Source organism: Callospermophilus lateralis, chromosome 8, assembly GCF_048772815.1.
Source record: "Callospermophilus lateralis isolate mCalLat2 chromosome 8, mCalLat2.hap1, whole genome shotgun sequence".
Taxonomy (NCBI): domain Eukaryota; kingdom Metazoa; phylum Chordata; class Mammalia; order Rodentia; family Sciuridae; genus Callospermophilus; species Callospermophilus lateralis.
The window spans coordinates 52143204-52171113 of record NC_135312.1 but is presented as its reverse complement, the minus strand read 5'-3'; the positions used below and the strand labels follow the sequence as shown (position 1 = coordinate 52171113).

Below are 27910 nucleotides of genomic sequence, written 5' to 3'. Positions count from 1 at the left end.
GGGAGAGAGAAAAAGAGAGAGAGGCACCACAGGATAGATGAACCCTCTAGGGCATGCAAACTTTTATAACCTTGAGATACTCTACCTTGCGTTTGTTCTCCTATCATCCACATGATCAGCCTGTACAATTGTACTTTGAAGTGCAGGAGTTATACTTTAACTTTGAATTGATTAATCCTGAGACATATAAGCATGAGAAATTAAAGAAAAGAAGAGCTGCTAATTTAAAAGAAGCATTACATTGCACCAATATGTCTGTGAAAAGGAACACGGTTCTACTGCTGATACAACTGATGTGTTACTTTAGCTCTGGAAGCTGTGGAAAAGTGCTGGTGTGGCCCACAGAATACAGCCATTGGATCAACATAAAGACAATCCTGGATGAACTTCTCCAGAGAGGTCATGAGGTGACTGTTCTGACATCAACAGCTTCCATTCTAATTAACCCCAACACAACATCTGCTATTAATTTTGAGGTTTACCCTGCACCTTCAAGTGAAAAACATTTGGAAGAACGTTTCTCCAAATGGATCCATGAATTAATTTATGATATTCCAAAAGATGACTTTTGGGAATATTTTTCATTAATGCAAAAAGTTTCCAAGGAATATTCTGATACAATTGAACAACTCTGCAGAAATGTAGTTTTAAACAAGAAACTTATGATGAAACTACAAGAATCAAAATTTGACGTCGTTCTTGCAGATGCAGTTGGTCCCTGTGGTGAGCTGCTGGCTGAGCTACTTAAAGTACCATTTGTATACACTCTCCGCTTTACTACCGGCTATACATATGAAAAATACAGTGGTGGACTTACATTCCCTCCTTCCTACGTGCCCATTATTATGTCTGAATTAAGTGCTCAAATGACATTCATGGATCGGATTAAAAACATAATGTATATGCTTTATTTTGATTTTTGGTTCCAGACATTTGATGTGAAGAAATGGAATCAGTTTTACAGTGAAGTTCTAGGTAAGCTGGTTCTTTAATTAGTACTGTGAAACCCTAAATTTCTTGTGACTTTGAAGCTGAGCTTGCATGAATATAAAATCAGAAGAATTTTCTTTTCTGTAAGTAAAAGGATGGAATGAAAATATAAGATGAACAAGTAGTCTCACCAATAAATAAGGGCCCTTATATTATAGGGCCAGTTAGAAACCAGTGGCAATTACTTATTCAAAATGATTCAGGAAATAATAACCTGCAAATTAAATCACGGAAGATTTCTCTGAGCAATTACATATGCATTTTACTATTCTTTCATCTTTAAGTCATTATTAATCTCACTAAATGTTTTAATGATGATAGGCATGTACATTGATAACATACACATGTATTACTAGCAGAACCATATATATGTACAAGGAGGAAATTGTTTACTTTTGAATAGCTTTGTTTCCTCAGTTAGAAATTAAAAAATATATATTTATTTGCATTGCTGTGAAGATTCTTTCACAGTTAACAGTGTCTCTTATTGTGATACTTTATATTTCATATTCCTTTCAAAAAAACAAACTAATCATGTGTTAAGGCCTAAAACCTTGGTGTAGAGTAAAACCACACCTTATTAGTCTATATTTTTTAAACTGCACTTACCATTTAAGACAATATGAACTAAATTAAGCATGAGAACCAACCTCTATTTTAATGTTTGTATAAACTTCTGGCTTTTACTAAATATATATATATATATAATTTACCAAGTTAATACTATTACTCTCTTAATATGAGGCAAATGCAGTAGAGGTCATTAGGAATTCAGGTATACTCACTAAATCATTACAATTCACTTGAAGAATCAAGGATCAAGGGAATGGTTCGCTCAATTGTAAGAATTAGACTGACTACTCCTAGAAAAGATATCTCTACAGTTATGGGAGCACTGATTATTAATGGATCTCATAAAATTCTAAAAATTTAGGTTACTTTTGTAGTTTTAGAGATAAAATAATATAAAATGCATGTTTACTTCCATGGAGGCTTAGGTTAATAATTTAATTATTTGTGATTGTAAATATACAAATGGAACACTAGAAAGTACTCACACAACTAGTTTATGTACATATTAACATATGTAAAATGTATCAAATATAGTATGCAAAAATGTACCCTAAAAAACATACCAATTGTAGTATGCAAACACACCAACACATACATACACAAGTGCATTTGAACATCTTGCCTATACAAATCCAACTCATTTCAAGACAAATATATCAAGAATTCAAGATACATGTCTCACATTTTCTTTTCTTCTCTTTTCTCCATTCAGGGAGACCCACTACAATATATGAGACAATGGGGAAAGCTGATTTTTGGCTCATTCGAACCTATTGGGATTTAGAATTTCCTCGTCCACTCTTACCAAATTTTGACTTTGTGGGAGGACTCCACTGTAAACCTGCCAAACCCCTCCCTAAGGTAAATCTTCTGTTGTTTGTTTTGTTCTATTTGATTAACATTTTTGGTAGAAATGACTCTGCATTCTTAACTCAGAGTGTTTAACTCAGAGATATGAAAAACAAGATAAAGAGTTGTGCCAATTATAGACTCAGGCAATTCTATGTCATCACATGTAATGGCATTTCATATTGTCACAGAAGAAAGTAGGATATTGGGTATCCTTTGAGAATAGTCAGGAAAATTAAGGCCTTCATTATGTAATACATAATAAATAATCAATCATTTATTCTAATAAACAGAAAGAATATTTATTAAGTAACTGTCATATACCAAAGATAAGTGCTGGATATAGAGAGATATAAAGTTGGTACAGTTTCTGCACCATTGAGACCTTACATTCAAGCTGGGTACAGAGACTGTAATAAGTAATAAATTTGTGTGTGTTATCATAAGGAAATTATACAATACTAATGAAACCTCCAGAGAAGATCATAAAATAAATCCTAAAATCCTTGATAACTAAGGTGAATTCTAAAGAATCCACAGGATAGGAAAAGGGGTTGATGGAGAGAGAGAGACACAAAAGGAAAAGCCCATACAATAGTAAGGGAAACTCTCAAGAACTTCAAGAGTGGTTCAGCAGGAGAAGGCTCAGCAAAGAGCAGATGATGCTAGAGAGGTAAGTGAAAGCCAGATAATTAGTAGGAGTTTAAAATATCTGTGAAGCACATTGGGTAGCCAATGAAAGGAGTTAAGCATAAGAGAAATGTGAATAAAGTTTCTGTTTTGAAAAATCTCAAAATGCAGTCACCAAGTTGGATTTTAGAGGGAAAGACAATGCAGAGGAACCACTCAGGAATTTGTTGCAAGACTGCAGATAATAAATGATGTAAACATGGATGAGGTTGTTCTTACATGTGATTATGCTTATTTATCTATTAAGAGTCAAATTTCATTTGTGTTACCTGGAAAATGTAGATAATACTGATACACAATGTCCTTGGTACAAACATAGGATCCACAGCAATATTCGCTATTGTAATTATTCCTTTCTTGTTTCTATAAAGCTATTTTTCCATCTGAAAAACTGAACTTTGTTATCTACTTTTAAAGACCCTAACTATACCAAAAGGTAGGATTAATACTTGGAAATAGTAATATTTGGATATTTTTACATTTAATTCATTTTCGCATACCCTAAACACTGCTGTGTACATGAATTTAGATTATATTTAAATTGGGAGATAGAAACTCACAATATGGCTGAAACAAACTACCATAGATGTTCTCTTGTAAATGTCAACAGCCCAGGTCTGGTATGATAGCTCTATTACCAATAATATTAATTAGGTAATGTGTTCCAGGCACAGTGGATACAATTTCATATATAACAGAAATGAGATTTCTGAAAAATCAACACTGTATTTTCAGCCAAAGACCTAGAGAACAGATATTCCATCAATTTGCTTAAAGGTAAATGCGTGAGTTTGGGCAATCAAATGAGTAAGTGGAATTGCTAAAATTATATTTTAAGTGTTCAAGCTCTTCACAACCTTTTAGCTTTAAAGGAATTGCTTTTCTCCGTGATATAAATGTGTGGCCTTTACTTGTCTTCACTCCAGCATTTGAACAACCTCACCTGAGATCTCAGACTACTACATCCTAAACAATGATAAGGATGTTTAGCTTGAGAGAGCTTTCTGCCATATGCCAATCTTAGAGGACACCTCAGGAAAACTCCCTTGGAAAACTCAGGTCTCAACATCACAGCTTCCCGACAGAATGAACATAGGAAATATATACTGCACACATAATGATAATCTAAGTTTTCTTGTCATTTATTTCCAATCACAGCCCTTTAGTTTATAATTACAAAATAATTCTGTTAGCAAATAGCATAATATTTCATAGGAGGAAACAGAAGAGTTTAAACCATTTTAAATAAATACCATGCTTAGAAGAAAACATTACTTTCCATATTGCTATGTGATCTCTAAAGAGTGGTTTTTCCCTACCTGTTAAAGGCACCAACACATTGAGATCTTACTCAAGCCTCATTTTCTTTTTTTTTTTTAATTATAGGTTGTTCAAAACATTACAAAGCTCTTGACATATCATATTTCATACATACATTTGATACAAGTGGGTTATGAACTCCCAGTTTTACCCCATAAACAGATTGCAGAATCACATGGGTTTTTACATATTACCATACTAGTTTTTACATATTGCCATACTAGTGACTGTTGTATTCTGCTACCTTTCCTATCCTCTACTATCCCCTCTCCCCTCCCTTCCCATCTTCTCTCTCTACCCCATCTACTGTAATTCACTTCTCTCCCTTGTTGTTTTTTTTCCTTTCCCCTCACATCCTCTTATATGTAATTTTGTATAACCATGAGGGTCTCCTTCCATTTCTATGCAATTTCCCTTCTCTCTCCCATTCCCTCCCACCTCTCGTTCCTGATTAATGTTAATCTAATAGAATTATTTTGTTATTTGTGATAAGTTCCATACAATACAAACAGAAAACCAAAAAGTTAGTGAAAGTTATGACTAAAAACTGAGACAGAGTTATTGTAAGTTTTAAGCCATTAACCTCTGATCTTGAGAGATTTCCCCATTCACAGTAGGAGAAAGAGACCTTGTCAATAAAAGGGAAAGACAGCAGAGAGAGGAGGAGGAGGAGGAGAAGGTAGATAGCAGTGTGATCATGATAAGGAATAATAGAAGCAGGTGTTATTTAATATAATAAACAAGATTAGAATACAGGCCAATATTAGAAATACTGTCTTCTTGATCTTTATTATATAAAGTAATGCTCCCCCAAATTACTTGCTTTTCCATTAATAATTAGATTCTCAGACAATTTCTGTATTGTTTAAATACAGAAATTTGTCAAAATGACAAAGAGCCAAATGTACCAATACTCTTAATAATGCAAATAGCCTTGGGTTTCACAGTATACCAATTGTAATTATACAAACAAAAAATCAAATGAATGTAATCTGTGTTCATGACAGTTACTTATAGAATACATATTGGAAAAAGTGTCTTACATTAATTAATTAACACATTAAGTGATGTCATACATTAAGTAATAATTTTAAAACTTATTCTGGTACATACCACACCATCACAATCACTTTATTTACTTATTATATTTATTTTTATCTCTCTTTTTGTACTATGGATTGAACTCATGTGCACTCAACTACTGAGACACATCCCCAGCCCTAGTTTGCATTTTATTGAGAGACAGGGTCTCACTGAGTTGATTAGTGCTTTGCTGTAGCTGAGGCTGGCTTTAAACTTGAGACCCTCCTGTCTCAACCTCCTGACCTGCTGGGATTTCAGGTGTATACCACCTTACCCAGTACAATTACTTTACAATTTAATGCTTCACTACATTAAGTCATAACACAAGTTTATTTGGAGACTAAAAGGCAAAATACTGACTATATTAATATCATTATTTTTGTGAGAAGAAAAGATATACAAAAGAATTTTAATCTTCCATTTACATTATATATGTGCATGTATCTATTCATGTACTTACATGAACAGAAAAAAGACCACACTGAAACAATTCAAATTTTGAACCAACAGTATCTCTAAATGAACCAAAGATCATTTTGGCAATCTTCTTAAACATTACATATTTGTTTGATGATCTTCCAAATTTTGGTATGATTAATTTGTTTTTCCTTTAAAAATAATGTTGCAGAAAGACTGGGACCTGTCTATGTCAGGGATTAATTGGTTTTAAAAAAGCATATATTTATAAAACAGTAGTAGTGAGAAAATCTTTGTACAACACAAGATGAAGAACATTTTGAGCAGGGAGAAAATATATTGAATATATTACTCTACACATTGCTCTGGATTACTTGGATCACAAAATAACTGGATGTGTCACAAGTTCCTAGGAGTAGTGCAATGTCCACTATATGTGAATGAGCTACTCAACAAGTTGACCTATTCTATAAAAGGGCCAGAGGAAATCCCACTGTGGTGCAAGAGCTCCCATGGTTCATAATGTGGTGAAAAATAAGGGTTCTTTACAGCCATTGATACACAGTTCATTTGCATACAACTTCAATATCATTAAAAAATTTCAGAGCAAAATATGAGACATATAAATAACCCAAAGATATGATTACTTAACTATATGTATCATTCCAATGCAGTGAAAATGCTGATTATGGATCAGTATAGTTCTGGACATGTAAAGGATTGTTAGGATCCTTACAATTATGTAGTCCAAACCATAATATTAATCTTCTGAATGCTAGTGATTGTACATCTCCAGTTTTTATGAACTATTTTAGAGGAAAACATGGGAAACTCTCACAAATTGTAAAGTAAGTAATGGAATACTATAGAGACAGGAAACATAAAAATGTACAAAAATCCCATGCACAGGTAACTTTTCTTCTGGGCTCACAAGGACCGAAATAAGTACTAATAATTCCAAACTAAAACAACATCCAGATAACCTGCCTGGAATAAATTCAAGTGAAGTACTATAACAATAAGAATTATAACCAAGTACTAGCTATAGTGTTTCACACACACAAAAAATTAACGTTATTAATAAATAAAATTATGAATTGAGTGTCTACATACAATAATTTATAATATCATCTCTTGATCTACCATCATCTATTTAATGGCTCTATGTCATTTCTTACACACACAAACACACACATACACATATTTCTACAAGTAAGCCTAATGGAGCATTCTATGTCATAATACACATCTCTTTTCAAAGATAGTGAGTGACTGGGTCAATTTAAAAATATCCATAACTCCCAAATTCTAATAATAAATGCTTTTCTCTTCTTAGTTTACACATCAATAATTTCTTTGCTTTTCCTACATTTTTATTGGTTTGTTTAAGTTGTACATAATGATGAGATTTGATGTTACATATTCATATGCTGCAGTCTGACTGGGCACAAAATAACCTAGCCACTGCATAGTCTTCTAGATTCAAACAGCAACTCTTTATTCTCGAACTGTCATTGGCACTCTACACGCACGTTCTGGGGAAATTCCACACCTCCACTGGGCTCTGCATCCCAAATACTCTCTGAATCCCGGGAGAACTCAATGGGAACTCAAGGAGCGGGCGGGCGCCTGAGGCAGCAGGATAAGCCCTATTCCCAGCAGGGTCCACCTTAAACCTGGAACCGCCCTATTCCCAGCAGGATCCACACCCTAAACCTGGAACTGCTCTAAACCTGGATCCGCCCAGGTCCTTGAGCAGGGTCACCTTTCTCAAACATTCATGCAATGTCACTGCAAATGACCTGGGTCCAAGGCAAGCCCATTTTCACAATGGAGAGTCCTTCCTCTAAGCAACATTGGGTAGGCTGACAAAGAAATTGCCGTGTGTCATTCCTACTTGGCTATGGCTCTCAGCATTCATACATGTACACAATATAACAATACAATAAGGCCAATAAAACTTCCCAGAAATTTCCCTTCCCTTCCCACCTCCCTCCCATTGGTCCTTTTCTCCACTGTTCTCCCTTTGATTTCCATGAGATCCACCATTATTTTTTCCCTTTTCCTCTCTAGCTTGCAAATATGAGAGAAAATACACAATCCATGACTTTCTAAGTTTGACTTATTTAATGTAATGGACTCTAATTCCATTCATTTTTGTAAAATGACATAATTTTATTTATTATTTTGGCTGAATAAAACTCCATTGTGTATATATACCACATTGTCTTTATTCAGTCATCCACTGGCAGACACCTAGGATGGTTCCATAGTTTGTGTATTATGAGTTGTACTGCTATAAAATGGGTATGCATGTGTCACTGTTATATATGCATGTATCACTTTAATTCTTTAGGATAAATACTGAAAATGGTATACCTGGGTGATATGATATTTACATGCGTACTCTTTGAAAAATACCCATGCTGATTTCCATAGTGGTTGTACTCATTTACAATTCTCAAATAGTATTAATTTTTTTTTCTGCATATCCTCTCCAGCATTTATTATTCTCTGTATTCTCAATGACTACTATTCTAACTGGTGAAAGATGCAATCTCAGTGTAGTTTTCATTTCCCTTGTTTCTAATGATGTTGAATATTTTTTGTTTCTATATTTTTGTTGCCTATTTATATTTATTCTTCTGAGAAGCATATTTTTAATTTATTTTTTCTTTGATTATTTGGGTTGTAATTTTTTTGGTGTAATTTTTTGGAATTTATATATTCTAAATATTAATCATTTGGCATAGGTGTTTTTGCAAAGATTTTCTTTCATTTCATAAGTTATCTCTTCACAATTCTAATTGTTTCCTTTGCAGTTCAGAAGCTTTTTAATTTGATGCCTTCCTATTTATCTACTCTTGGAATTATTTCCTGACCTTTTAGGGGTTCTATTTGAGAAAGTCATTGCCTGTGCCTATATGCTGGAGTGTTGACCCTACAGTTTCTCCTAGGGGTTATATAGTATTGCTTCTAATTTCTAGTTTTTGGATCCATTTTGAGTTGATTTTTGTGCAGGGTAAGAGATAAGGGTATAGTTTCATTTTTCTGCAATATTCCCAGCATCATTTATTTAAAAGGCAATCTTTTCTCCAACATCATGTGTGTGGTTTTCTCTGTGTTTTCTATTCCATACTACTGGTCATTATGTCTTATTCATGTCAGTACCACATAGTTTTTGTTACTATAGCTCTGTAGTATAATTTAATATTAGATATTGTAATGCCTCCAGCATTGCTTTTTGGGTTTAGAATTGCTTTGACTATTAGGGTCTTTTATTCTTCCAGATGAATATTAGGATTATCTTTTCTAGTTCTGTGAAGAATGCCATTGATATTTTCATGAGGATTATATTGAATCTGTATATTGCTTTGGATCGTTGGTGATTTTAACAATATTAATTCTATCTATCCATGAACATGAGGGGGTCTTTCCATCTTATTTTCTGTCTTATCTAATTTCAATCTTTAATTTTAGAGGTCTTTTAACTTTTTTGTTAGATTTATTCCTAGATTTTTGTTGTTGTTGTTATTTGTTTGTTTTGAGGCTATTGTAAATGAAATAATTCTCTTGATTTTTTTGTCTGTAGATTGATTGTTGGTATATGGGAAAGCAATTGATTTTTGTATGTTGATTTTGTAACCAGGTACTTTGTCAAATTTGTTTATTAGCACTATCAGTCTTTTGGTGGAGTGCCTTGGCTCTTCTATGTATAGGATCATATCATCTACAAACTAATAATTTGACTTCTTTCTTTCCTGTTTTTCTGTCTCTTATATATTTATCTTTCCTTGTTACTATTTTACTGGTTTTGGAATTGGTTTGTTCTTCTTTTGAAGGGCCTTGAAATGAGAAATTAGGTTTTTTTATATGAGATCTTTATGATTTTATTATACAGGCACTCACAGCTATAAACTTTTCTCTTAGAAATTCCTTCATTCTGCCCCAGAGGTTGTATTACTATTCTCACTTGAGTCTAAGAATTTTTAAATTTCTCCCTTAATTTCTTCTATAATCCATTTTTATGCAATAGAGATTGTCCAATCTCCATAAGTTCATATAGTTTTTGTATGGTTCTGTCATGTTGATTTCTAATTCCATCCAATTATGATCTGGTTAAATATAATGAGTAATAACAATTGTTTTGTATTTGATGAGAGTTGCTGTGGCCTTAAATATTGTCTGTTTTGGAGAAGATTTTCTTCAGATGCTGAAAAGAAAGTGTATTCAGATGCTGTTGAATGAAATATTCTATAGATATCTATAAGTTCATTTGGCTTATAATATTTTTCAGGTCCAAAGAATCCTTACTGGTTCTAGGTCTGGATGACCTATCAAAAGATGAGAGAATTATGTTGAAATTACCAAGTTACCAAGTATTATTTTATTCAGGTCTATCTGAGGCTTCAATTTGACTAGTGTCTCTTATGTAATTAGTTGGATCCATGTTTATGACTTAAATATTTATAATTGTTATATCTTCTTGTTGGTTTATTAATTTTACCAGTATGAAGTGACCAGCTTTATCTCTTCTGATTAATTTTGGTTTGAAGTCTGTTTGTCAGATATAAGAGTAGATAATCCCAATTATTTTCTGATTCCATTTGCATAATGTATCAATTTTTATCTTTTTGCTTTTAGCCTATGACTGTCTTTACCTGTAAGGTGTGTTTTTTTATGAACAACATATTATTGTGTCTTGTTTTATAATACATTCTTCCAGACTATATGTTTTAAAGGAAGAATTGATATGATTTACATTCAATGTCATTACAAAGAGACATTTATTAATTCCTGTCATTTTGATTCATTTATGTTTAATTTGGTCCTACTTTTCATTTGCTTAGCTATTCTTCCAATAAGATTTGTTCATTTGTAAATTTCAGAGTTTGTTTTTTATTTGTTCTATATGGATTCTTTCATTAAATAATTTCTGGTTTAGTTATGAATTATTTTGGTTTTTCCTTATCTTGGATGGATTCTATTTCATACTTGATTTTGAAAGATAGCTTTTCTAGGTATAGCAATCTTGCTTTACCGTTAATTTCTTTCAGGACTTGGAACTTATTTTTCCAAGTTATCTCCAGGCTTTTAGAGTTTGTGCTAAGAAATGAGAAGTGATTCTTATTAGCTTGCCTCTAAATGTGACCTGACAATTTTCTCTAAAGGCTTTTAAAATTCTATCCTTGTTTTTGTGTTAGGCAGTTGATTATTTTCTTTACTTTAGTACTGTCTTAATATTCAAAGCTGGCCACTCTTTCATATCTGATATTCTGATTTCAGTATTGTCTATTGTAGTACTGTACTGTACTATTGTCAACTGAACTTTTATTTGATTTAATTTGTCTTTGACTTTCAAGATTTTTTTGGTTCTTTTTCAGTATTTCTATCTTGTTGAATTTTTCAAATTCATTCAATTGTTTTTCTGTGTTCTCTTAGAACTCATTGATCATTTTTATAATTTATTGATCATCTTAAAATAGCATTTCATTGATTATATTTTATAATAATTTATAGTTTACTTTTTTGGTTGTTTAGCCAATTTTTTATAATTTAAATTTTTGGCATCAGTTGTTGGTAAATCAGGAACTTTAAGTGATTTTATGTAACCTTATTTTTACATAATTTTTACAGTCTTGTGTTGGGTTTTATGCATCTGTTAGGAGGAATTTCTAATCCATGTTTTTTTTTTAAAAAATAGTTATAGATGAACACAATACCTTTATCTTATTTATTTTAGGTTTTTTTAATGTAACACTGGAAATCAAACCCAGTTCCTCACATGTACAAGACAAGCACTCTACCACTGAGTCACAATTCCAGCCCTCTTACACTTTTTTTAAGGCATAGTATTTATTTTCCAAAGTGTTCTAGCATGATCTGGATTAAGACTCCTTATAATATGCTATTCACAGTCTTTTAATTAATTCTTTCTATTTTTCCTGTGGCAGTGGATTTCCATAGGGTGAAGTCATGACCCCACCCCCAACTGTTTCTATTTGAGGCCTTATTATTAGTTTGAGTTTTATCTCTTCTGTTCTATGTATTAAAGTATAGTTAGTGATTGAATGCCACTAGTTTTCATGTTAGCAAGATGAACTATTTTTGGATGAACTTATTTCAGCAGTGGACTTTTCTACTCTGTGAACCTGTAGAGTCACTATAGATTTCCAGCTACTCACAGAAAAGGGGGAAATAAATAATAAATGATACAATAACATACAGCATTAAAATAAATACCTGGATTCTACAATGACTTCTAAAATGTTAATTGCTACAAAAAAAAAAAAAAAAAAACAGAAAAAGTAGGTCAGCAATTGCCAACAACAAAGAAGTGCATGAATATAAACTAAATCTACATTAAAACAAGAAACAGGTGTCAACTATGTCATCCACAGAAGTAATAATTGCAACAACATTAATGGTGGGATCAAGAGTTTTATAAACCAATTAGTTTAAAGATGGAAAAATACAGTCAGTAAGAGGAAATAATGTGGGATAAGAAGATAGGGGGAAAAAGTTTGAAATTTTAAAAAGTGAAGAGAGAGAATGAAGAAGAGAGAACAGGTGATAGTTATAAGGATGGAGGAGACAATAGGAGAAACAAATAAATGGAGAGAGAAAAAGAGAATAAATTTTCGTTATAACCAGGAGTATAAAAGAGAGTTAAAGAAAGAAACAAATAAAAACAATACAAAACAAAACAAATATATACAGACCAAAAAACCCTGACCCTCAAAAGACAACACAAGAAAAAATAACTACATTTAAAAAAATGCTAAGGCTGAAAAAAAAGAAAGAAATGTATATGTATATATGTCCATAAACCAATCAGTAATGGAAGAATACACAAACACACAGAAAGAATAAGAAAAAGTAAAAATATTCTTAATTATAAATGAAGGAATCACCTACTGAGGTGGCCAAAATTGTCAGAATGGATGGTTACTGACTATACTCAACAGTTTTTCATTTCATTTCTTCTTTAGCTATGTCCTGAGACTAAGAGCAAAGGTTGAATTTTGTTATCCTTTCCACTTTTTGTGTTTCTCTCTGAGCTACCACTTGAAATGGCCTAAGACTGAAGATGTTTGAAATAATTCTCAGCTTCCCTTCTTACCAGTATGATGTAGGTTGGAATGGGAAGAAGTGTCAGTTGGAGGTTTGTGTGCACAGACCAGATCTATGTACTCCTGGGGTGGGGTTGCTGCAGTGTTCTATGAGATGAGTTCTGATGCAGGAAACTTAGGTCTAATCAGACCTCAGGGGCTTTGTTTGATGTACACTCTGAAGAAATTAGATGGACACACACCTAGGGCCTGGCAGTTGCTTATCTCTGTAGGGAGTCTGAATCTCAAAAGCCTCCCAAGAATTCTACTCATTTCACAGGGGAGCTAATCTTCCACACATTCTGCTGTGCACCTGCAAAGCTTTCCTAGGCTGAGTCCCTGAGTGTTTCCATAAGTTCCTGTTCATTCTCACCCACTTCAGCTGGTCACAAGAGCCATCAGCTCAAAGAAAATGCAAGTTGTGCTCCCCCTTTGCTTTTCTGACTTGAATCCCCTGGGGTAAAATCTTATCTATGCCTGTTTCACTCCCATTTAGCTAGGTACACTCTAGGCCACACAGTAGGCATTGCAACAGTGTTTGCTCAGATTTCCCAGTTCTGGTAACAGAGACTGGAGCAAGGCCACCTCAAGATGAGTCCACCTCATCTCTCCCCAGGCAGTAAATAAACAGCACTTTTCAATCACAAGGGCTCAGTGGAGCCTCTGGATCAGCTAAGTTCATGTTGCTTCTCTGATCTCAGTTTTTTTCATACCAAATATGTCCACTGTGTTTCTCCCTTCATTTTTCATTTCTCTGTGGTAGACAGCACCATTACTACTGCTTTAGCTGCTTCCACAAACAGTTTGGTTTCAATGTAATCTTCTTTGTTTAATGAACCCAAGCTTCTGAGTCTCTGAGACACTCTGACTGTCCAGTATTGAATTTTAGTGAAATCCTTCTTTCACCCACCTCACTAAGAAGCAGTATTCTCACTGCTTATATTTTGATCCTTGGAACAACTAGAAAGGCAGCCTTCCTCTAATCTGACATCTTGTATCCCCTCCCTCTTAATCTATTTTGATGGAGCAAATGAATGTTTTATTCACAGGAAATGGAAGAATTTGTACAGAGTTCTGGAGAAAATGGTATTGTGGTATTTTCTCTGGGGTCGATGGTTTCTAACATGCCAGAAGAGAAAGCCAATATAATTGCATTTGCCCTTGCACAGATTCCACAAAAGGTAAGAAAAAGTGCCCTCTTAGTGGCCAGATATGTAAAAAGTCTGTTAAACCTTATAAAAGTTTTGCTTATTGAAGCATCGTTTGTGAAACATAACCTATTGTGATCTCTCTAGTTCATCTCAGAAATCATGTTTTAAACAAAAATGTGTGGTAATTCTAAACAGTAGACAGTGTTGAATTTAAGTTAATATTAACATTGTGATCATAAAAAATATATTTTACAGGTCCATTGTGAAATTTAATTGTAAGAATATCACACACATTTATTTACACAGATATCACCTTTGTCCCTGCTACTTATTCCTTTTCCTTGCAGGATCCCTGAGGACACTGTATACACTACCAATGTTATCAGAAAGCTATAAAAAGTTAACTCATAACTGGACCACCACAATAATGCTAAGCAGGTATTGAAGAAGGCTGAATTTTATCATGATTTTAGATACCCCATGCAATTCCTTATTCCTTGCTTACCCTCATTTAAGAATAGAATTCTTGCCATGATATTTTAGCTCATCTTTGGTCCAGAACAATGGAGTCTGCCAAATATGGACTGAACTTCTGAAACTGTAAGCCCAAAATACTTCCCCTCCCCATTTAAAAAAAGTATAAATTTATTTAACAAACTGTTCCTGGAGTTTTGAAAAGAAAGGCTACCCAAACCATTGGGCCAAATTCCCACTCAGTCACATGTATTTGTAGAAAAAGAAAAAACAGTTTGCACTAGTGGACAGGATCCTGACAATGTCTGACAATTAGAGAAAGTGCAGAGATTAGTTCTGCCTTTGAAGTGGACCCTGTGCATTATAAATGTACCTCAAAGGACTTTGCTTCTAAAACATCAGATTAATACTTTTTAAAAAGAAAAAAGAGAGAATATAAGGAAGAATTAAGCAGAAGCAAGCCTGGCATGGGCTGAAATTCAAAATTCCCACCTCCATAAAATGCTTTAATACACAATTTCTAACATAACCACTCTTGTGGTCTTTGAGTGTTTTCCATCTGCTTTGCAGTTTCTTATCTGATATCAGCTTCTCCTAATCGCCCAATTATTTTTTCTTCTGTAGACCTAAATTTACTTTGCTGCTCCCATTGCATGTAGAAGATAAGCACTTAGAAATTATACTCCAGTTCATGAAGATTGCTTTTAATTTCAGGAGCCAGCTCCTTATTTTGTTCCTAAACATAAAAATATCTTGGGTATATATGAGACTACTGTCAAGATTTGTACTGCATCATTAAATGATAACATACAGTTTTAAAACATTTAGCAACCTCACAATTTTGAACTTTATTTCAATATCCATGTAATTATTTGTAAGTCGCAAATGGGCTCTTCCTTTTAAAACTTAAAGAATTTCCAAATTCACCAATATTGGTAGAAGTGTGGGTTAAGGTCCATAAGTACAAGTAGAAGGTTTCTTATAGGTAGTATTTAATAAACTGAAGTCAAATCCAAGTTACATGTAATTCCTAGTTAGTATTAGTTTATTTCTAACAGTAGCTGACTGCATTGGTTTGCTTTTATGTATAAAAAACAATGCAAACTGAAATAAGCATCTTATACAATACATGTCCTGTCTAATCTATGTCACTCACAAGAAATAAACATAATGATATTAATTTGGAAAATGAAATCTAGGATAAAATGCATAAAACAAAATAATTATGGAGTTTTAGTTTGTATTTTCATAATTCTCTTTACTTAAAATTGTACTTGTTTCCTTATGTGTTAAATGCTGAACTAGATGATTTCTTAAATTTTTAGAATGCAAACATGCTATAACATTAATCTTTAAATCATAGAATAAAGTACATTCTTTACCAAACAGGTCATCTGGAGATATCAAGGCAAAAAGCCAGATAAATTAGGACCCAACACTTTAATATACAACTGGATCCCCCAGAATGACCTTCTTGGTAAGACTCTGAGATAAGTACTAAAAGTATGAGTACCATCAATCTGGATGCTTACAATTCAATAGGAAACATTTTATTCAATACTTGTTACTTAAAAAAAAATCAAACACAATGTTCAACTTCTTTTTAATTGTTTTCCAGGCCCTGGATGGTTTGAAAAAAAAAAAAAGCAAAAAGGTGCAATTTTAATATACACCGTCATTATATACAGAATCCAAGTTGTCTTTATTTCTGGTGCAATTACCTCTGCAAGAATTTTTCACTCAGTTACTGGATTGTCTCTCTGTGTTATTGTATATTTTTTCTTATTCTTTCTTCTCCTGCAGGTGTATGTCAAACACCTTTCAAAATGGCAGCCGGGATTTTTTTTTTTTTTTTATGAACAGTAACTCTTTATTTTCTCTAGAAATTAATGCACAATCTTCATTATGAAGTTCAAACACATTTCATAATGAGTGTAGTCTCTCTTTTCTCTGAATTCAGTACCATCACCTCCTATTCCGTGCTGCTTTGGACATGCTACATAGTAAACTTAGCAACTCCAGTTTTTTTTAATGTGATAATATGCTAACTTGTCTTTCATGACCTTATTTTCCATAAGTGCATGTCGATGCTTTTACTACAAAATATTCTATTTTTCCTACCTATTTGTGTTGTATTCAATATTCAAGTCTCAAGTTATGTACCTTCTCTTTCATATACTTTTTGATTAGCCCTCTAGTGGACTAAGGTGCTTGTTCCTCTGAGATATTAAAAAAATAATTGATGCAGGCTCCTGTTTATAATAATTTCTCACCTAAAATACACACTGATCCCTTCAATGTCTTATAATACACATTTCTCATGTTCTTTCTAAGATTTAAATTAATAATTTTTCTGACATTAAATCAATCCTAGGTCATCCAAAAACAAAAGCTTTTATAACTCATGGTGGAACCAATGGTGTCTATGAGGGGATTTACCATGGTGTCCCTATGGTGGGAATTCCTTTGTTTGCGGATCAACCTGATAACATTGCTTATGTGAAGGCCAAGGGAGCAGCTATTAGATTGGAATACAGAACACTTTCAAGTTCAGATCTTCTCAAGGCCTTGAGGATGGTCATTAACAACCCTTTGTGAGTACCACAACTTTGATATTGAGTAGTATTCATAGAAGAATTGTCTTTTCATCAATGAGTATAAATTTTAGCCCATTTTGAGGAGGGTAATTTTTTAATTAATTAATTTATTTGTTTATGACAGCAGAATTCATTACAATTCTTATTACACATATAGAGCACAACTTTTTATATCTCTGGTTGTATACATAGTGTATTCACACCAATTCATGTCTTCATACCTGTACTTAGGATAATAATGATCATCACATTCCACCATCATGAATAACCTCATGCCGCCTCCCTTTCCCTCCAACCTCTGCCCTATCTAGAGTTCCTCTATTCCTCCCCTGCTTCCTCTCCCTATCACACTATGAATCAGCCCCCTTATATCAAAGAAAACATTTGGCATTTAGTTTTTTGGGGATTGGCAAACTTCCCTTAGCATTATCTTCTCTAACTCCATCAATTTACCTGAAAATGTCATGATTTTATTCTCTTTTATTGCAGAGTAATATTTCATTGTGTATATATGACACATTGTTTTATCCTTTCATCTATTGAAGGGCATCTAGGTTGGTTCCACAGTTAGCTATTGGGAATTGTGCTGTTATAAACATTGATGTGACTGTGGAGGAGGGTAATTTTGAAAGAATCTAAAGATTCAACCCATATTAAATCTATTTTCAACCAGTTTAACCATTACTATTTCACAGTTATATATAACTTCAAATATCATAAGTATTTCAAAGTTGGGTTGATGTTGTAGATTACATAAATAAATGATTACTGCACCATTTCTACACATACACAAAATGTTAGCCATACAGAACCATTTGCAATGAGGATTTAATTTTTAAATATGACAGGATCTACACAAGAAAAGAATGATAAACTTACAGAGATGTGACAGTATCTTAAATCCATACCTAAAATTTCTGCAACCGTAAATTATTTTACTCAAAAATTATTTCATAAGTATTAATATTTTCACAGATTTTAATGATGTATAACACACAATATACCATTTATATATTTAAAATGTGAATTAAAATTCAAATACATTTGATGTTTTCATAGTTATAAAACTCTTAAATACTATAATTTTTGGAAATTTTATCACATCAAAAGAAATGTGACAATGCATTGAAGTCATTTCTTATTGCCTTCTAGACTAGGCAAACTCCACTTATTTTTTGTCTCTATAGATCATCCTATTCTAAATACTTTACTTAAAAAGATAATAAAAATTATTTTCTTTTTCAAAGGTTTCTTTCACTAGTGTTGTTAGTTTCATCATGCTTTGCCAAGGATCAGCCTTTATTGTTTTTTATTGTTGAATAACATTGTGTGATTGGAAATATTCAAAGTAATTTGTCAATTCATCAGTTTATAAAGGTTTCCGTTTCCAATTTTGATTATTATGAACAATGTGTACAATTTGTATGAACATAAGTATTCATGTCTTCTGGTTATAATTTCTATTTAATTTCTAGTTATAGAATTTCTATATAATTTCTAGTTATAGAACTGTTAGGTCATATAATAATTTTATATATATTAAGACCTGCCAAACTATTTTCCAAAGTAGTTGCAAAACTTTTTGCAGCATACAACAATATAAGAGAGTTCCAATTATTCCATATCATTTTTAGCATTTATTATCACCTTTTCTTTTATTGTAGTCATTCTAGTGAAAAGGATTGTAGCTCACTGTGGTCTTGACTTGCATTCCATGATAGGTAAAGAGCATCATTTTATGTGCTTTTTGGTCATTCACTTACCTTCATGAGAGAAATGTCAGCTCAACCCTTTGCTCATTTTTAATGAGGTTATTTATGTTTTAATTATTGATTTTAATATTTCTCCATCTTTTATGGATATAAGTTTCATCAGATATATGATTTGCAAATGTCTTTCTAACATTCCATATGGTTGATTTTTTAACTTTGTGATAAACTTAGAAGCACAATAAAATTTTCTTCATGATATTTGATAAAACAAAACTTCAGTAATTAACCTTTTCCATACTGCAAAAGGAAATTATATGGAGTATATAGTTTCTAGGTAGAATGGCTGTCTTCAATTCAACTCTCATTTCTCCTAATGATAGTATTATTGCTTAAGGAAGGTATCACTTAAAGCACAAGTTCAAAACTACATTTCCAAGAAAAAAATAGTAGCAGAATAAATAACAAAAATACTCTGAGAGAAGTAAAGAAAGAATGGAAAAAGAGACATAAAATAATGTATAAATCAAAATACAGATTAAAACATCAGACTTAAATATGAATATATCAGTTTTACATTATGTCCTAAAAGACTTTTCATTACTCTAACAATCTCTCCTCCTTCTCCCCTGATCCCTTTCTTCTTGTTTAATAGTTTTCTTGTTACTTTTATATCACTTACCCTTCCAGATTCCACATATGAGGGAAAAAATGCAATATTTTGTATTTCTGATTTTTTACTCATTTCACTTACAACTGAAATGTTTAATTCCATTTTGTGTTCATTCTTGTACAGGGTCATAGTTAGGGATCAAGCTGCAATCTTCTACATATGGCTATCCAGTTTTTTCAGCACCATATTTAGAAAAGGCTCTCTTTTCTCCAATGTGTATTTTTGGCAACTTTCTCAAGAATCAGATGGATATAGCTGTACAGGTTTATTTCTTGGACCTTTATTATATTTCATTGGTCTGTGTCTCTTTTTATCCCACACTATCTTATTTTTGTTCCTATGACCCTGTAGTTTATTTTAAAATTGGAATTGTGTTAATTCCAGTATTTCTTCTTTTGTTCAGAATTGCTTTGGGTATTTGAGGTCTTTTGGGCTTCCATATGAATTTTATCATTTTTATTTTATTTCTGTGAATAATTTCATTGGTATTTTGACAGGGATTTTATTAAATCTGTAGATTGGTTTCAGCCAGATGGCTATTTCAATAGTATTCTTTCTGCTGATTCCTGACTTTCCATTTTCCAGTATTAATATTCAATATTCTATAAATTTCATTGTAGAAAACTTACACTTACTTTATTATGTTTATTCCTAGTGATTTTTCTTTGAAGTATTGTTAAAAATGTTTTTCTGATTTCTTTCTCACTGAGTTTGCTATTTGTATATTTAAAAAGCTATTTTGTTTTTTGTGGCCTTTTGTATACAGTTATTTTCTGAGTTTGTATTTCATTATCAGATTCAAGTCTTCTAGTGGATTCTTAAGGATCTTCTAAGTGGCAGAACATATAACCTGCAAATCCTATATCATGATCCAATTAGTGGGCACATTGGTGTCCTTACTTCATCATCCATGCTAGTTAATTGTGATATTTCCTGGTGATCACTTAGGATATGGTGTTTTTCTTGTTACTATTAGGGCTTATTATAGAAAATGTATTGTATTTTATATTATTAGGAAATACATTTAAAACAACATAAAATAATAGGAGAAATTCCTAGGGCTACTATGCTAATAAGACCAAGAAAAGCACCTCTGAGGAGTGCCATGATATCCAAAACCTTAGCCATCATAAGCAAGACTTATGATGTTGCATGAAAGGATGCTCAAGGAAAAGCCAGATGAGATTAAAAGTATGAAGGTGCCAAGGGGAAAACACATTTGGTGACACTGGGGAATAGGGAGAACACATATGTGCTCAAAACCACTAAAAACTAGGAATGGATCTACAATATAATTCATGTATCCCACTTCTCAGTATATATTCATAAGATCTAAAATCAGTACACTATAGGAATTCAACTACATTGATGATTATAGTAGCACAATTCACTCTAGCCAAGCTATGAAACCAATATAGGTGTCCTTCAACAGATGAATGGATAAAGAAATTGTAGTGTATACACATAATGGAATATTGGTCCTAAAATATGAAATTATAACACTTGCATGTGTATACATAGAACTGGAGACTATCATGCCAAGTGAAATAAGACAGGCTCAAAAAGTCAAAAGTCAAAAGTTTTCTCTTATATGTGCAAGTTAATCCCAAATAATGGGGTGCATGTGGGGAGAAAGGATTAAAAAAAGAAGAGAAAATTTTATAAAAATAGAGGAAAGATCAATAGAGTGAACAAAGAAGATTGAGGAGGAATAAGAAGGAACAGGAAAAGGGAAGAAGACAGGAAAAAAATCTGGCTAAAGTTCATGTGTACATTTGTGGATATATCACAGTGAATCCCAATATCAATTATTTGCAAAAAAAAAACCCACTAATTAAAAAAAGTATACATAAATTTCAGAAAGATCAGTAGAGTAGAGAGAGTGAAGCAAGGGGAGGGAGAATATGAGAAGAGGGGAGTGCTAGGGGCTGAGTTAGAGCAAATTATATTCCTTGCTTTTGTGATTATGTTATAATGTGCCCTAATGTTACATATAATTAAAAATTCAATAAAAATAAAATTAAAAAGATACATATGCCTAGACAGAATGAGTGAGGAAAAATGATATCAGAAATCATGGCCAGTGTCTAACCCATTAGAATCTACAAGTACAAGAATAGACTTGGATTTTATTCTACTTATGATGAGAAGTCACATGAAAATTTTGAGCAGGATAGCTTCATAATCAGATGTGTATGTTTTAATAATCCCATCCTGGTTGCTGAGTGAAAAATACAGTAGAGGGTAAAAAGGAAGAGGAAAAACAGAGAGAATAGTTAGGAAGCACTGCACACCATGATATGATTCCTCTTTAAAAGCTTCAAGGTGATCTTTTACAAATTATATGCCTTCTCTCTTACTTATTGGACTCAGAATGGTTCATAACTATTTCCTCTGATGGAAAGAATTTGACTCAACTTCTTGAAATTCCATGGGCACTTTTGAAACATTTATACATCAGACCATAAGCTAAAACCAGACATTATATGGTGACAAAAAAAAAAAAAACATTCCATATGCAGGGCAAGTCTCTGACAATTATTTCAAATCATCTATATGGCACTTGTGAAAAACTTTCATTGACTTCATGTGCTTAGTCAGATTAACTTACTTTCAATGTTGATCCTTTTATGTTTCACCTTTAGATATAAAGAGAATGCTATGAAGTTATCAAGAATTCAGCATGATCAGCCAGTGAAGCCTCTGGACCGAGCTGTCTTCTGGATTGAGTTTGTCATGCGCCATAAAGGAGCTAAACACCTCCGGGTGGCTGCCCATGACCTCTCCTGGTTCCAGTACTACTCTTTGGATGTGATTGGGTTTCTGCTGGCCTGTGTGGCAACTGTAATGTTCATCATCACTAAATGCTGTCTGTTTTGTTGCCAGGTGTTTTTTAAAACTGGAAAGAAAAAAAAAAGGGAGTGATTTTATCTAGGCCTAGCTCCTCCTGTTGCTCCCATTAGAGGAGGCTATATGCCCAGGTTCCTACCTATCCTAACAACTTTTCACAAATCACTTTGTCAAGTCAAATTTTATCTTCATGAAATTCACTCCCTGTGTAAGAAACATAAATATTTCAGTTCAAGGAAAATTTATTTGAGAAAATAAAATTAAACCATATGCATTTATATTGCCATTTATGATTCTGTTTTGTAGCTTTAACCTCTTTGAAGATAGAGTTTACTAATTAGAGTTCTGATTTGCCTTTCCATTGGTTTTCCAGGCCTGGCATCTCTTCTTTCCTGAAAGGTGCAGGAAACAAATTAGTTTGTCAGTGGCTTTAGAAATGTAGTGATGCCTACCTTCTTTCTCTTATCAAATAGAAGTATTTGGAAAATATTTTGTTCGTGACCTTATTCACTTTTGCTCTTAGCCCTTTAAAAATGTTCACCTAGATGTCCTAATTTTCATTCCTTCTTTGGGTGGATATATAAAATGTCAATTGTTTTATTTTTGATAGAACAGACCAGAAGGGTCTGACTCTGTAAAGGTAAAATTTCTAAGCTGATTCTAAGCCACAGAGCCAGAGTTAAAGTGTAAAGGACCGGACATTGTGAAGATTCTAACTGCAGGGCTTGGGTTAAAGAGTAAAAGATTAAGTATTGTTACAATTCCTTTGCTACCCCTGGAACCTGTAATCCCTGTAGCTGTTAGGACAATACCCGAGCTGCCCAGTAAATATTCTCACTGACTCCTCTGGTTGTCTAATAACTTGGGGTTCTGTGAAGTGGCACGTAGGCACCTCGGGCCCCAGAACCAATCAGTTTAAATGTTCACCCAGCTTAAAAGTAACCAATCACCCCCGTGCAATCTGTTCCCGCCAGTAAATGTACTAACCAGGGTCTCAGAGTTGTTGTTCAATTTTCCCGCGCTTCATGATGATTTGTTCTGATGTATGCAAAGCCCCCCCCCCCCCGCCCTCTCCAAAAAGTGTACTTAAGCTCTGCCTGACCTCTGCTTGGGGCTCTGGGCTGCTCTATCTTCCTGAGTGAGCCTGGAGCCTCAGCATGCTGAATCAATAAAACCCCTTCTACCAATTGCATGGAGCCGGTCTCTTGTGGTCTCTCCCTCCGACGTTTCTCTGGACCCTTACATTTGGTGCATTGGCCAGGAACTGTGCATCGCCGGACAGGGAGACCCCAATGGACTGCTTTAGGGGGTAAGTAAGTAAGGCGCCTCTTTTCCTTCTTCTTCTCCTTGCTTTTCTTTCGTGATCGCTCGGGGTTTGGTTTCTGGTGGCTCAATGGCGGGCGTAAGCTCCCAGAGGGCGTAAGTTCTCAGAGCCTTGGTTTGGGTTTGGCAGCGTGTGGCTGCCAGTGGAAAGCGTAACTTTTCCCTGGCTGTGGTGACAGACATGTCTTTGGAGCCACAGGCCACCCTCCAAGGGATGCCTTGGGGACTCGGGGGGGGGGGGGGACGGAAGTGCTCCCCATCAGGTAGAGGGAGGAGCCCTCGTCAGGTGTATTCTGCTGCCAATCCATCTGGTTTTGCCGGCAATTCTTTTTGTTGTTCTCAGGTTGAATTCACTGTCTGTCTTTAATTTTTGCTTCTGAACTTGTGTTAAACGTTTTACTGTGTGTCTGTGATTGCGTCTCAGTGTGTCTTGTTTGTATTGTCTTGTCTCTGTCTCGGTTCAAGTAACTCCCAGTATGGGACAAAGCCATTCCACGCCTCTGTGCCTGACCCTTGATCATTGGACGGATGTCCACGCAAGGGCCCAGAATCTTTCCTTTAGAGTGAAACGCCAGACCTGGCAGACACTCTGCGCTTCAGAATGGCCCACCCTCGGAGTTGAATGGCCCCCAGAAGGGTCCTTCCACCTCCCTCTGATCCGCCAAGTCAGAGATATTGTCTTTCAGCCGGGGCCGCAAGGCCATCCAGATCAACAGCCATATATCTTATCCTGGCAGGATCTCTGCGAATTTCCTCCCACATGGGTGAAGCCCTTCCTTGTTCCAGCTCCAACCCCTCCCCCCACCCAACTTACAGGTTTAATCGAGTCGCTGATGTTCTCACACCAGCCCACTTGGGATGACTGTCAACAGCTTCTGGGGACTGTCTTCACAACAGAGGAACGGGAGAAATCGAGTCGCTGATGTTCTCACACCAGCCCACTTGGGATGACTGTCAACAGCTTCTAGGGACTGTCTTCACAAAAGAGGAACAGGAGAAAATCCTCTTGGAAACCAGAAAGAATATTCTTGGACCAGATGGGAGGCCAACTCAACTTCCCAATATCATTGAAGCTGGCTTCCTCTTGAACCGACCCAACTGGGACCCTAACACCTTTGAAGGTAGGGAGCATCTGTCCACTTATCGCCGGGCTCTTGTAGCGGGTCTCCAAATGGCCGCTAGGCGGCCAACTAATTTAGCAAAGGTAAGAGAGATTATCCAGGGTATGACCTTAAGAGATTTGGCTAGAGAAACTGAGGAAGAGAGGAAACAAAAGAAAGATAAAAGGAACAAAAGGCAGACTAAAGCATTGGCTAAGGTCCTGGTCACAGCCACAGATAGGCCAGAAGTTAGAAAGCAGGGAGACAGGAAGGGATATCTGGGTCCATGCCAAAAGCTGCCCCTGGCCTCAGACCAATGTGCCTACTGTAAAGAAAAAGGACACTGAGCCAAAGAGTGCCCCAGAAAGAAGCAGCTAAGCCAGCCTGTCATGCTGACTCCAAAAGATGACTAGGAAAGTCGGGGCTCAGATCCCCTCCCCGAGCTCAGAGTAACATTTGAAATTTCTAAATCCTTCAATAAAAACTCCCATAGTCACGGCTTTGACTATGTCAGTAAAAGATAGATATCAACTCTTTACGCCTCCAGGGACTGATCAAACAAGCTAACTAAAAGATTATCCTGATGCCTGGGCAGAAACTGCTGGGTTAGGTCTGGCCATAAAACAACCTCCAGTAGTAATAGAATTAAAAGCCTTTGCCTCTCCAATCAGTGTTAAACAATATCCTCTAAACAAAGAAGCTAGGGATAGGATAAGATCCCATATTCAGAAATACCTGGCTCTTGGGGTCCTAAGGCCCTGTCAATCGGCCTGAAATACCCGCCCTGTTACCAGTAAGAAAGCCAGGAACTGGGGACTATCGTCCTATTCAAGACCTGAGAGAGATCAACAACAGAGTGCAGGACATTCACCCCACGGTGCCTAATCCATATAATTTGCTTAGCACTCTGAATCTAGAGCGGATATGGTACACTGTGCTGGACTTAAAAGATGCTTTCTTCTGCTTGCCCCTACATAAGGACAGTCAGTTATTGTTTGCTTTCGAATGGATAGACCCAGAAATAGGAACATCTGGCCAACTAACCTGGACTAGACTCCCACAGGGGTTCAAAAACTCCCCCACTCTTTTTGATGAAGCTCTCCACAAGGACCTCAACGACTTCACAACTGCACACCCCGAAGTCACCTTACTTCAATATGTGGATGATCTGCTGCTGGCAGCCAACACCAAGGAAAACTGTGAGTCTGGGACCCAAGCACTATTATCCGAGCTTGCTCAGCTCGGATACAGGGCTTCTGCCAAAAAGGCCCAATTTGTCAACAAAAAGTAATCTACTTGGGTTAGTCTCTTGGGGGTGGCAAACAATGGCTTACAGAGCCCAGAAAAAGAACTGTTGTGCAGATACCGCCCCCATCTGATAAGAGACAGCTCAGAGAGTTTCTTGGGACTGCTGGCTTTTGCAGGTTATGGATTCCTGGGTTTGCGTCTCTGGCTGCCCCTTTATACCGGCTGATAAAGGGGGATGTCCAATTCCAATGGACCCCTGAACACCAACAGGCTTTTGATAATATCAAAAAGGCGCTGCTATCTGCCCCAGCCTTAGCACTCCCAGATGTAGAAAAACCCTTCACTCTACATCGAGGAAAAAGAAAGGAATAGCACGGGGAGTGCTCACTCAGACTTTGGGACCTTGGAAAAGGCTGGTAGCACATTTATCAAAGAAACTGAATCCAGTGGCTAGCGGGTGGCCCCATTGCCTAAGGGCTATAGCAGCAGCAGCCCTTCTGATAAAGGATGCTGATAAATTAATGTTGGGACAAAAGCTAACTATCATAGCCCCCCCATGCCCTGGAGAGCATCATCCGTCAGCCTCCAGACAGGTGGCTATCAAACTCCAGAATGACCCATTACCAGAGCCTTTTGCTTGACAAAGACAGAATAACGCTGGGACCCCCTGCTCCACTTAACCCGGCTACACTGTTGCCGGAAGAATCATCAGGACCTGTCGCTCATGATTGTCAACACATACTGGCAGAAGAGATTAGTGTACGCTGAGACTTAAAGGATCAGCCACTGCCCTACCCTGAGGTCCTATGGTTTACAGATGGGAGCAGCTTCCTCCAAGACAGAGACTTGGCTTCACAGGAACATTCAGGCAGCTTATCGTCTGGGGACACAGATACAGAACTCTGCGAAGCCTTCTCCACAAAAAAAAGAAATAACCCAGACGGTGGTCAAAAAGATTCTGGAGGACATCTTTCCAAGATTTGGACTGCCTAAGGTAATGAAGTCCGATAACGGACCGGCGTTTGTGGCCCAGGTAAGTCAGGGACTGGCCAGGACCCAGGGGATTAATTGGAAGTTACATTGTGCCTATAGACCCCAGAGTTCAGGACAGGTAGAAAGGATAAATAGAACCATCAAAGAGACCTTAACGAAATTAAGCTTGGAGACCGGCATAAAAGATTGGACTATGCTCCTACCTTATACACTGTTTTGTCCTGATCAGTTCTATTTTTGGTCAACTGTGAAGTTTTTAAACAACTTGAGTTATGTGTTATATGTCTGTATGTGTATATGTTCATATATCCTGCAGTGATATGACAATTGACAGATGAGGAGCGCTCATAAAAAAAAAAAAAAAAAAAATTAGATCCAAATGTCTTCAATTTCCGTGATTCAAACGGTTCAATTTAAATTGGGTAAACAGATAAAATGTTAATGTCTATAAAATAATCTGCTTAAATTCAAAAATTTACAAGTATTGTTTCAAAATGTAAACAGAAGGAGGTTAACAGATAAAAAAGAGAGAAACTAGAAGGTTCTAGATATGGATTTAATAGAGGAAAAATGTGTTTCTAGATAAGAAAGTCCATGTGATTAGGTAATTAAGAGGGTTTAAGTAAGTGATAAAAAAGGTTTGTGTAAGTTGGTTATGTGTGTAAGTTTTTGAGCAAGTAATTTAAAAAAAATTAAACAGCTGGTTAAACAAGTGCTGCTATTTTAAAAAATTGTGCTATGACATTTCTTTAAAAGCC

The 27910-nt window shown here is 35.2% G+C and overlaps 1 protein-coding gene across 4 annotated transcripts; it reads left to right on the top strand.

Annotated features, from left to right (window-relative positions):
* The first annotated feature begins 251 nt into the window (after positions 1-251).
* LOC143406469 (UDP-glucuronosyltransferase 2B31-like) lies at positions 252-27674 on the top strand. 4 transcript variants are annotated; one of them, XM_077110177.1, is made up of 7 exons: positions 252-975; positions 2276-2424; positions 14084-14215; positions 16049-16136; positions 17034-17253; positions 22284-22559; positions 27671-27674. In XM_077110177.1, exons 1-7 carry the CDS (start codon positions 252-254, stop codon positions 27672-27674), a joined length of 1593 nt encoding a protein of 530 aa, XP_076966292.1. The 4 variants fall into 4 exon arrangements, with proteins under 4 accessions (XP_076966292.1, XP_076721326.1, XP_076721325.1 ...); XM_076865211.2 differs by lacking the exon at positions 27671-27674 and having other exon boundaries at positions 252-723; positions 22284-22563; XM_076865210.2 differs by lacking the exon at positions 27671-27674 and having other exon boundaries at positions 22284-22563.
* Positions 27675-27910: the final 236 nt, after the last annotated feature.